General features: G+C 30.7%; 1 protein-coding gene across 4 annotated transcripts in view; it reads left to right on the top strand.

The window, feature by feature from the left end:
• The first annotated feature begins 12,649 nt into the window (after positions 1-12,649).
• LOC107451031 (BAI1-associated protein 3) overlaps positions 12,650-13,131 on the top strand; it is a 392,542-nt gene continuing 392,060 nt past the window's right edge. For 3 of the 4 annotated variants that reach the window (XM_087155406.1, XM_087155403.1, XM_087155405.1), the window contains exon 1: positions 12,650-12,914. In XM_087155406.1, coding sequence (XP_087011532.1) covers positions 12,784-12,914 — 131 coding nt within the window. In that variant the 5' untranslated portion in view covers positions 12,650-12,783. The remainder of the gene's footprint in view (positions 12,915-13,131) is intronic. The other variant, XM_087155404.1, reaches the window with a different exon arrangement.

The raw sequence follows: 13,131 nt of genomic DNA, 5'->3' as shown, positions 1-13,131 counted from the left end.
ATAGACGGATCATGGGTTAGAATCCCCTTGCCGTCGGGCTAACCATGGGAAGTTTTCTAGATTTGCTTCGCCATGTAACGCAAATACGGGTCTGTTCCACCAAAAAGTCTTCTAGGAAGGGCAAGTCTGATCAAATGCTTGATCCAGGAGTTCCCTTATCTTCTGGGTTGGGTTCAAAATTACAAGGCTGCGGAGTTGAATACTGCTAATCATAAACTCAGAATTGGGTTGACTGTTCAACTCCAGTTATGAAATAAAAATAAAATTATAATTGTTTTTTGCAATCTAGATATTTGGGTCGAAAAATTTATCCTTAACATTTAATGCTGTAGGACGTAAACTTAGTTAAAAAAACTCAGTTAACTGTTAAACTTAGATTATGTAAAACAAATCATGCATAAAATTAAATGTAATCTAAGCTAATTTTTTTTTTTTTTTTTTTTTTTTTTACGAATGCTTAATATATCTCTTTTAGTTATATTGCTCATATGGAATTAAATTACAATGCTCTCCATATTTTGATTCACAAGTTCAAAATAATGGAATACCATAAGTAGCTATTTTTGTTACATGGATTACAACCAGACCTGAAGCGACATTGAATCGAAATAGGAGATTCACTCTTAGCAATTTGCAGAACACGAAGAACATGGCTGCAGGCACCGTCGATTTATTTTGTCCTTGCAGACCGAATATACCAAACTTTTGAAAGATTTTTTTATTCAGACAAAATTACGTATAAATTTTTTTTTATCTGCTATATTCCTGTACAGCTTGAGTTTAATCTCCGAGAGTTCGCTTTAACACGCTATAGCGGAATTTTTCGTTAAAACTTATTACCTGCTTGACAAAATATACAAGTCTTCAGGATCCTAAAATTTCGAAAGAAAATTCCGCTCAGACTAGCCACTAAATAGCTTCCATATAAAACGATGGAAAAATAAATCAAAGGCCAAGCTCAATCAATTCGTTTCAAGCACATTAATTCGTTTATCACAAGTAAAAGTTTGATAATTTATTTCTTGCCTTCATAGACTTTTCCTTAAAGCAACTTTTAAATAATTTCTAATTCACTGAAAAGGATTTGAAAAGGTTTACAAAACTGAAAATTGAGAAACAAAAGCTTTTATATCAATATTTATTTACAAAAACAAACTTCAACATATACGGTGTTCGGTAAAGATCACCCTTAGTATGTATCTTTAGAATCCTTATTAAAAATGAAAACAAAATAGTATAACATTGGGAGCCACAAATTAATATTTAAGCTAGGCAAAAACAAAAACGCAATCGAAATCTGACAAATTAAGCCACAGAAAAGCAGATGTAATAAGCATTAAAACAGGTTTAATTGAAACTTGAAACTTGAAGGTATTTTCTGCCTTCTGATTTGTCAGAATTCAATAGCGTTTTTGTTTTTTCTATTAAATATTAATTTGTGACAACCAATATATAAACTTTTTTGCTTTCATTTTTTATGAGGATTCCAAAAATACATATTACGGGCAGTCCTTGCGGAACACTCTGTTCGTAGTTTGAAATAAAAACTTTATTTCAAGATTATGTTACTCTAATTATTTGTTTATTATTTTCCCTGGCAAAGAAAATTCAAAAACCACTCTTTAAAAGTTTTGTAACATTATATTTAATAACAGCTTATTTTTTAATTTTATTTTTGTTCCGATATAAATTTATTAACCATAAGTAAATGATTTTCGCTTTGATTTTTGATTTTATTAACCCAAGAAAAATTTAGAATTATAAAATATAAGAAGGTGGAGAAAAAACAAAAGACGAAAAAAAAACTAAAAACTGCTTATATTCTTCACTAAGCACTTTATGACTAAAGCAAGGGGATTTTTTGTATTTTAGAAGCAAGGGAACATGCTTATTGTTGAGGACAAAGAACCTTAATTAAAGACTCGAAAATCTTTGAAGACTTCATTTGCTGGGGTGACTTTGAAAGTATTTTAATTTCATCATTTGTATTTGGGATAGATTGAATGTTGTCTTCTTTGACAAATTACTTTAGGAAGAGAAAGTTCTATCAAAACGAGGCAAATTGTCTTCTTTGTTTGTTGATTATGACTATTGTTTGTATGAGCTATGTTATTACGAAAGATCACACTACTTTTTGAAATGTTTAGAAAATATTTTGAGATCTCTGAAAATATTTTTATTTGAAGGAAATGCATTTGTTTGCCCTGGCGCGTAAGTTGAAAAGTTTAAAATATTTAAAGACTTCAAGAAAAGATTGCATTTTTATAAGACTTGAGCCATTAAATGTAAGATAATTTAATAGCATAATCGCGAATAAGATTACAAACTATGTTATTTTACTTAATTTGTCAGAAACTGCTGATCATTTGTTGTTTTGAAAATTGTTTATTGTTTAAAATCTCCCTTATCTATTTTTTTTATACTCATACTATCATAGCGACGATGCTTGGAACTCTTATCAGCTCTTTAGAAATTCTTTAAAAACAATATTTAAAGACACCGGCCTTTTTATAGAAGGTATAAGGCTTCAAAACTAAAATTATGTGGTTAAAAGTGCAATGATTTTTTTCTTTCCATGCATTATATATTTTTTAAAACCAATTACAAAGAACCGAAAAACCGGTCTTTAAAATTTATAGAGGACTTGAAATTAAACTCCACAGTTGATATAGGTTGTTCTGTAATAATGCTTCTGAATATGTATTTTTATAGTACTTGTTAAAAAATAATTCACATTAAGAATTGCAAAATAATATTTAAGAGAAGAAAAAATTAAAACATTCTCAATTTCGAATTACTAGTGAGGAAGACTGCAAGAAAAATATGAAAAATTTGTTTCATGACCGAAAGAAACAGAGTGTCGCCAAAGTATGATTTTTTGAGACTCCGGTTTCTAATAATTAATTCTAATATCCAACAAAATCATGTTACATGAGGCAAGTCATCTGATTTTGATGTTTTTAATAACGCTTTCCTCAGCAGTGATTTAAAGAATTTTGATAATGTTTTTATTTATTCCTTGCTCAGATATTACGAGACTACTAACGTACATATTTTTTTGATTTCACCTTTGATAAGAATTCTCAAATGGGTAAGGGAAATTATTAGGGAACATATTGTATAAGCTAATTTATTAGGAGTTTGGGAAATTGTTTAATTGATTTGGATGCCAAAAAAAATAGTACAAGATTCAGAATCGATTGGATTATCCCAAAATCCAAAGATATTTTATACTCAAGGTAATAGAAAAAAGGGTTATGAACAAATAAAGTATAAAAATAATAGATTTTAAGAAAAATTTGAATTAAAAAAAAAAAACTCGACTATTTGCCAAACAAGTGACAAAAATCCATTTGGAAAAAATAACCAAAATGAAGGGATAACCTTTTGCGGTCGTACATCTACTTTCAGCCCTACGAATTTTTATTATTTCAAATTACTGCTTTTAATAACCAAAGCAAAGAACCGTACTGATCGTATAGTATTGAATAATACTGTTCCTTTTACTCGATAAGCTTTTAAGAAATGTTAAATTCAAAATATACTAAAAAAAATTACTAGATTTATTTTTGTTTCAAATTTGAAATTTAATCTTAACGTTGGTCAACAGATGGCACTGCCGACTAGAAAAAACTATAAAACAAATGGTCTTGTGCTTGTCAGACCATTTAAACTGATATATTTGCACAAATCCCTGTTAATTTTCTCCTCAGACCCATTTTGTTGCTGCAAATGGAGGTTACTTAAAATACATGTTTTAATATTTTTTCATTAGAAGCGCCACCTGTTGATAAATTTTATAATGAAACTTGTAACTGAACAAAATAAAGAACAAACAAAAATAAAGAACTGTGAAAGAAAATAAAGTTGGTAACAAAAATAAAGAACTGTGTTTCTAAGCAGAACGTAGCATTCCGTCCAGTTTCTTTCATTTTTCTTAAATTGATTTTTGAAATATTTGTTAATATTTGGAACTCACGGTATTTGAAATACTTTATTTCTATAGAATAGAATCAAAATTTTGTTGAAATAATTATTTAGATAACGATGTCTAAAATGCGCCTGTAGCTATTTTTGGTGGAGTTAAATGCCTGTTGCACTTGGTCAGTCAATGCGGATAGTTAATGCTGGTGCTTGAGTGGTGAAAGATCTGGTGATCTAGCAGGCCAAGGTAGCATGTCGATATCCTGTAGAGCATGTTGGTTTACAACAGCAGTTTGAGGGTGAGAGTTATCCAGTTAGAAAATGCCTCCTTGAATGCTGCTCATGAATGGTAACAAAACAGGTTGAATCAACCGGTTGGCGTACAAATTTCTAATCAAGGAATAACTATGCGAGTGCTCCTGCTGTCATAGGAAATTGCTCCCCAGACCATTACTCCAAGTGTAGGTCTCGTGTATCTAGGCCGGAGATCAGCTCACCTGGCCTACTTCTAACCAAAATGCGGCTAGCGCTGGCACCAAGGCAGAACCTTCCTTCATCAGAAAACACAATAGATCTCCACTCTGTCTTCCAGTGAGCTGTAACTTGCCACCACTCACGCCGTAAACGGCAGTGGTTTGGAGTGAGTGGAATGCAAGCTACAGGGCGTCTCGCTCGGAGCTGTACTTGGAGTAGCCGATTTGTGAAACTATGACAAAATCTACGACTCTATAGAGAATAACGATATAGCACATTTGAAGAATCTTTTATATGCTATTCTGTTGCAAGCCCTTAGTTTCTTCTATGACTTTAAGGCATGAAACTGTGACCATCTCTGTCAAAGTCTCGAACTTTTTAGTGCCTCAGTCGCATCAGCAAACTGTGGTTGATCCCTGGAATTTAGGAAAAAGTTATGAAAATCTCGGGTATACGTCTAAAACGCTACACTCATTACATTTATTTTTGCAGAGTATCATTCTGAATCGAATAAAACTAACTTTTACTTTTACTCGCTTTTAAGATATTGTCTTTTTTTCTTGAGTAGGGGAGAGTGCGGTCAATTGTAAAATTTTTTATTAACTATTTTTAACTAACAAAAAATCCAATATATTATTAGTATTAATTGACAGACGAGTAAAGTAGACTATTCTCTACTAGAAAAAAAATACCTTATTTTAAATGTTATTATATTAGTTATTAACAATTTTTGACAGTCGTGCACTTGTTACAATTGTCCCCACTTACGGGGTCAATTGTAGCAGTTCATAAATTCAACTAAAACATAGTTAATTATACATATTATCATAGTTGTGATATATTTTTTTATTGATCAAAATAGTAGTGAAATTTTAGGAGTGAAAATATTAATGAGCAGAGACCTAAAGGTTTAAACTTTTAACTTTAAGGGGTTAAAAATTTTAATTTATTCTGTGAAAGGTGACAAATAAAATAATGCACATGCAATATAATATAAATGACATAGGAAACTGTTGGTGGTTCTTAAAGAGTTAAGTAATGGTTTGTAAACATAAGATTATTTATTTTCAGCTGTTACAATCGTCCCTTTACTTATTGTTACAATCGTTCCCAAGACGCCATTTCAGCTTCATTTGTTAAAAACAATACTAGTTAATTAACAAAACTAATCTTTTTTTTTTGAAATGTTAATTAAGGTGTCCACTTACATATTCGGTTAATAATTTTTATTTGTTTAAACAAAATTACTATGTTACAATATAATATTCTAATACCAAAAAAAGTACTTACGTAGCGTGAAAATATCTTTTGTGATGTAACTCTTTCAAAAGTACATAAAAATGGTTGCCGTGTACATGTAGATTTATTAAATACACCTTGTGCGCTACCTAGGAACCAAATCTACACTCGATACTCGAAATTTTAGCTCTGTTACAATAGTACCCTGTTACAATTGACCCCACTCTCCCCTACTTTTGAAAATATGCTAAAAATGAGTGAACTTCTTATTTTCGGAAAGAAAATTTAACATCTCTATCATCAAGGGGAAAATTAAAAAAACTATTTTATTTTTTTATTTATGAAAGACGACTGAAATAAAAAAGTTCTTCTTGCAAAATATTAATAAATAAATAAATAAGTGAACTTATTTCAACAAATCCTTTTCCGTTTCGCTAAGTGGTAGGCAACACTTGGTGAGAAAACTGAAAAGTATTGTTGCCTTTGTTTGCTAAAAGATCAACCATCTTACTTCAGTACATATCATGATGTGAAGGTATATATTGCCGTTAAGTTTTCTTTTTCAAGGTACTTAACACCCGGAGATTTTTGCTAAAACAGATGATTAGTTAGAATATGCAGCTTTTATGCTTCTTTTAATTTAATTATTAAACCACGTCCCCAAATCTACATAGTTTTTTTTTGCTTAATTTTATCACAAGCTCTAAAAATATTCCAAGTGTTCCGTAATGATTGCTAATAACACATATTTTAGAGAAATTTGTGAAAATGAAGTTAGAATATTATAGACATTAGGGGACGCAATCTAATACGCTAACGAATCTTTGATTAACTAATCGCTCTCTCTCTCTCTCTTTCTCTCATATGCCTGTTAAGGCAGAGGAGGGCGATTGCTCCTGTTTTCCAGTGGCGATAAGAATTCGACTTCTGTTACACCCATACGTCACACCTGTTTATAGGGCGGACCCATTCAAACATTCATTCATTCATCCACAGATCGTAATTTTGACCTGAATCAGAGAGCGATCAATCTCCAATTCAGTATCCCCAGAGGTATTGATTTGTTATGGGAACATGGAGAACTTTGCGACTCGACAGATTTAACGTGCATCAATCACCATTTACTACACGGCCGGTGGCTTTTTGAGGTTTCTTCCTCTAATATGTACACTTTTTAATTTCCATTTTGACAAGTTTTCTACAGATATTTTAAATTCTGGTGATGGAACACGCTGTATATTAAGAGCGGTAATTACTTCAACGTAAAAGGAATATATATAGTTCTGAGTCTGTAGTGAATCGATAAAGATTCGTTTTCTTAAATATAAGCTGTAAAATGTAAAGTTTTGGGAAACCCACCCACACTGCATTCGAAATATCTTTTAAAGAAATAGTTTTTTGCATTCCTTTTAATTTTATATGAATACATATGACCAACTCGATTAACGGAATTCTGTTCATTTATTTATTTCAACTAAATTTTCTTCCTTCTAAGGAAACATTCAGTCATTAAAATAAAAAGGTTTTCAGTATTTCGGATATAGAACAAAATAGTTCCTTTTAGTCTATTGATATAAAATAACAACAGTATATGTTTTAATTTCGAAGTAAGGAGGGAGATGAGAATTTATCTAAAAGTAAATAGATATCTTTATTATAGAAGGTTTAAAAACAAAAGAATTATGTCCGAACGAAATATTTTTTTAGCCTAAACAAATGATTTGCGTCAATAAGTAGCCCTGCTAAGTGCTTTCTAGAGAAAATGTGAAAAACAAGGTAAATATGATTATAATCCATATTAATTCATGCTCCATAATTACACAAGATTTGAATTTCACCGTATATGTTTAAACTAATGGTAACAAAAAGATCAGACAGATAGACAGTTGAAAGTTCAGGGTTTTTTGCGTGAAATATATGTATGCAAGTATTCGTAACAGTATGTTTTTGTAAGTACATAAAATTTATGCCTGTATGTAGAGTTTGCAAGCAGCATAGTAGGGGAAAAATGAGCTCTACACCCCACTTTTAGAATTGATGACATCTCTTACTATAGTGCTACGGGATCAGCACTTCACCCCACTTCCTCAGTATGGAGGAGAGGTCAACCCCACTGATAAGCTCTTAGTAGGGATGACGTAGCATATGGGTTGGACTAAACAAATGATTTTTAAAAACTTTGAGTATTTATTTCTTCAACAACTATGGATATACTTGAAAAATTTGATACTTGCTTTGTAATCTGAAACTAGTTTCAAAGGAATTTCTCATTGGAAAAAGTTACAAAAAATTTGCAAAAGGTCCTCCTTTATTTTTATACGTATGCTCTTAATGTAGCATGATGTTAAAAAATAGCGTCTTAAAAAGTTTGGGTTAATATTTTCTGTACATACAAACTGTAATGTTGTGTGATGAATGTGATGTGAAATGATGTGTTGAGAGTAGGTGTATAATTGACGAAAAAGGAGGACAATTTGCGAATTTTTTGTGATGAGGAGCTCATTTGCAGCTTGATTAAGATAAAAAAATGAGCGTTATTTCTTTCAAAAATACCCGCATATGTCATATAATTCAAAGTTTTCCTATGACATGGGAATGATTCATAAATGGAGAATACCTAGAAATACACTCTCAATGTAAATCATTATCTCCTTTATTATAATTAGAAACAATATTTTCAATGCATTTCCACGACACAATGATACCCTTCAAAGTGTTATGAATGATGTGTTTATTCAAGTTGTAATTTTTTATTTGTTAATTCTTGTTAATCAAAAATGATATTTTGACACTTTTAACAGTTCTCAACTTACATGTGTGTGAAACTAATGTCACTAAATTTATACGCGTTTCTGTTCAGTTGGGATTGCTTCTCCAGGGAGTAATGACTAATCTATATTGCGCTCTCTAAAAGAAATGATTTTAATAACATCGCGTATTTATTTCCACTCAGTATACACATCTTCGCGATGTATTTTTCTTTTTGAAACTATAAGAATTGTAATGAAAATTATATAGCTTAACAGTAAAATAAAATTGTTTAAACGCTACTCTTTTAAAATAACTGATTATAAAAACGCATTTATCTAATTTTATTAATTATTTCAGTAATAGAACGATGTACAATGCGCAAGAAAAAGATATCACCCTGAATAACTATCGTTCTAATGGACGGGAATTGTAATAAGTGTCAATCTTAATGGTTTCTGGGGGTTACTTTAAATATGCTAATTAATTAGTGCTAACTATTAATTAAGTTACGAAATCAGACACAAAAATGCATTTTCTCTGAATAAACACATTTTTTTACATACTTGGGTTCCTCACCCAATTCCATATTCAAAAATTGGGGTGATCTGGGAAAACTGAAGGGGAAAATCGCGATAGCCGGGGAATTCAAATCAGGGCAAAATGCATTTCCATATTCCACGGAGAGATGGTGCGAAACTAATATCGTTAACAAGAGAATTGGCATTCATATGAATGAAACAAGATTCCCGAGTATCAAGATTAGCTGATGTGGCAGGGGTGGTTAGAATTTTGGCATTATCAAGATTAAATTTATCCCGGAGATGCAAATAATGTTTTGTAATGGATTAATCGCCTTCTTGAAAAAGGACTTTATCGTGTTCCTTTAGTCTAAATTTTAAATCCCGTCTGGTTCATACAATACAATGTTGAACTGGGAAGGAATTCATTATTTTTTTCACTCTCCAGGCTACCACTGTTTCAATAGTTTATTTATTTATTTTTTCATTTTGATTTTCTGTTTTTCGTTGGTAACCATAAATTTTTTTAAATTTCAAATCACTTTAATTTTCTTCATTCACGTCTACCGGCTCTTAAAAATCAGTGACTATTTTTGAGTACGCTAAGCATTTGCTTCAAACTCTGCCATTCTCAGGGCTCGCTAGACGTTAATGACTCGTGACGGGAATTTTTATTCACTCAAAACATGTCGACTTTTATTTCTATTTTCATATTTTTTAAAGATAATAAAATTTTTATTTTCCCGTTTCAGTTTTCATTTAGTGACACAATATACTAAATTAAAATACTTAACGCGATATTAAAATTAATTTTACGTAAGATAATGGTTATGGCTATTAGATTGAGAAAACATAATAATATATAATTCGTCAAAACTTTTCTAAAAAATTCAAAGCATTACATTTTTATTTATTCATTTATTTAATTTAATTTTGTTTCGTTTCGTTATTTGTTTGTGTTTTGACAGCAGCTGTTTTTTTTTTAGAATGTTAAACCATTCCGTCTATAATTGAAATTTCAAAATGAGACAATGGAATGACCCTTCTCCCCTGCAATCAAAGATAAGTCGTTACAAAGTCAAATATTTCAAATAAGTAAACGTCTCCGCCCTATTCAAAATTTTTGGAAAATATATTTTTTATTCATTGATCTGAAATCTAGTCTAGATATGCTTTAGTGTATGTTTAAGGACAGATTACAATAGAGTTTATATTTTAAAATTTATTTAATTTCATTTTTTTGCTTAAATAACTCAAGTTACATGATAAAATGTATGAATAGTAAGTATGATGGTAAACGGGGCTTTTCACTACTATGCTATTCCTCATTTTTCCTCCCTTTACTAACAAAATAAAGGAAAAAGTTTAATTTCCAATAATTTTAATAAGTTTAATTGTTTCTAACTGTTTCAAGCAATTAAATGTTACATCCAAACAGATTTCAATTCTGGGGTTAATTAAATCATTGTCACGTTTCAATTGAGCATAAAAGAAACATTAACATTCTTGTTTTTTTACGGTGAAATAAAAGAGTAATTTCTATCTATAATTTCTAAAAAATGTAAATTGAAATTATTTGCTAAATATATAATTTGTATCAATAAAATAATTTGTTATCCAAAAATTTCTTAATATATTCTATTTTAGCATTAAGGAAATTCTAAAATTCGAAAAAGAACAAATTTTTGACATGATGTTTCTAAAAATAGCACTGTTTTGCAATCTTCTTACAATTTTTTATTTTTAGTATTTGTTGTTTATCAAAATAAGGAATATCGAGCTTTTTCCTGATATAGCAATATTTTTTTGAATTGTGCTGAAGTTGAGAAATAATTTTAACAAAGTTTTAAGCACATTTTTCAACATTATCCTTTTTAAAGGGTAACTTTGTTAAAGTTAGCGGTCAAGGATAACTTCGAACGTCAAAATAAAATTGTATATCCAAAATTTTTTGTTCATTAAGAAAACAAAGCAAACTGTTGTATTTTTTTCTGTGCACACATGCGCATTTGCATTTCATTACTGAAATAAATAAGAAGTCATAAATAATAATAAGTATTCTAGCTAGATAAGCAAGCATTCTAGCTAGACTTAAAATGTTAGGAATTTTGATTGACGATTAACTAAATATTTCGTTGATAAATTCCATTTTCAGAAAATGATTGAAGCTTGCAGTGTTATCTAACATAAAAATAATTAAAACTGTAGAGTTCTAGCCAATTTTTAAGTGGTCATAGTTTTTAATGGCGATAAATTCCTTTTGACGATAATATCGCGATAAATTACTTAAGTAGTTGTCAAAAAATGATGGGATCTTACATAGCCATCCAGATTAGAGCCCCAGTTGGATTTTAAATATTCTTGCTAGATTTAAAATGGTCGGAATTTTGCTTGACGATTAACTCAATTTTGCGATAAAATGACGATAAATGCTGCTTGAGCCGCGATGACTCAAGGGATAGAGCGTTCGCCTTCCAATGAGGCAAACCGGGTTCGAATTCCAGTCGATACGGATTCCGCATCCGGCTTGCACCGACCACAGTGCTGACGAGAAATATCCTCAGTGGTAGAGAGATCATGGGTTAGAGTCCCCTTGCCGTCAGGCAAACCGTGGGAGGTTCTCGTGGTCTTCCTCTCCATGTAATGCAAATGCGGGTTAATTTCACCAAAAAAGTCCTCCACAAAGGCAGATTACTCCCAATACTCGATCCAGGAGTTCCCTTATCTTCTGGATTGGGTTCAAAATTACAAAGCTAGAGAGATGAACATTAGTAGCCGTAAACCCATAAAATTGGGTCGGCTGTTCAACGACGGTTATAAAAAAAAATAAGATAAGTGCTGCTTACATTCATTATGAAACAATTTAAACTTGTATTGTCGTCGGGTATGGAGCATTCTAGCCAGTCGGAGAGGATTTGAAATTTTAATAGTAAGATTTCATTGTTATAAATACTAAAGCAAGTGAATAAAAACGTTGTAAAAATGCACTGCATTAAGGTGCCTTGAGTGTCGCATTTAAAGGCTAATTACCTTAATTGAGACAAAAATGTCCTAAATGCGACAGCGAAATATCTTAGCTTAATTTGCAGATAATAATTCATTTTCAGCAAGAAAAATTTGTTTAGAACTGAAGTCGTACTACTTCAGTCATTTCATTGAAAAAAATTAATAATAGGTCAAATTAGACTAAAATGTGGCAAACGTATATGAAATCACGTTGCATTTAGGCACACTGACCTTACATTTTAAAATTATAGCTTTGCTTAGTTTATAAGGCACTTAAACGATGTCTTTTATACTTTGCTTTGTGTAATAAATACATTTACATGATACACTTAACTCTTTTTTTAGAAATAGCAATTGATAGGTTTAGTGTTATAAAAAATAACTTCAAAGATAATAAATTACTATTTTATGAAAACGTTTGCAAAAGAAAAAAAATAAAACATGAAAAAATTATGTTTGTTTGTTGACCTTAATGTGATTACAATAAAATATTCATAAACGAGACTAATAAATAAGAATAACAACTGTGGTAAATATATTCAAAGCAATATTTAATACCTAAATTAGTAAACAGAAAACACAGTACTGTACCGACCATAAAATTATAAATAATTTGACATAAAGCAAGATAAAAATCGCCAAATGGAATACCTTCTCAAAATGTGTGGTCAAGCAAGGTAAAGTTAAATTTAAAGACATGAGCCGCCGCCTGATGGCTCTAGCCACAAACTTTTCTGTGCAGTGCAGCGAAGTTCTGCTACAGGTGAGAACTCCCTCGTGAGTCTTCGTTGCATTTAAAAGCGAGCGTCGTTCTTATTGGAGTTCCATTTCCCCGAACTTCGTCGGGGAGAACACTTCTTGAAGAGCCAGTATGGCTATCGTTTTTAATTTTTTCCAGAAGTTTAAGGAAATTCCGTCCTTTTTGCGGACTACTGAGGAATCGGTACCAGACTTTCCCGAAATTTCACAAGATCCGGGTTATTTGGATGGAGAAGATAACTGGTAGGATTTTTTAAAAAAAATTTAAAATTAGAAAACTTGATTTTATTGTTTATTTATTAGTAAATTAGCATGATGTATGGATGTAATATTTTAAAAATTGTTTTTAAAAGAAAAAAATCACGTTAAGATTTGTTATAGAACAATTATTCAATTGTATTTTCTCTGAGAAGCAAAATTAGTGTTTGAAATAAATGAAAAAAAAAATGTATCTAAATAT

This window comes from Parasteatoda tepidariorum, chromosome 11 (assembly GCF_982258835.1).
Source record: "Parasteatoda tepidariorum strain Cologne lab strain chromosome 11, Ptep-v5.0, whole genome shotgun sequence".
In the NCBI taxonomy this organism is placed as follows: Eukaryota; Metazoa; Arthropoda; class Arachnida; order Araneae; family Theridiidae; genus Parasteatoda; species Parasteatoda tepidariorum.
The sequence above is the reverse complement of the archived record's forward strand: the minus strand, read 5'-3'. Positions and strand labels throughout refer to the sequence as shown.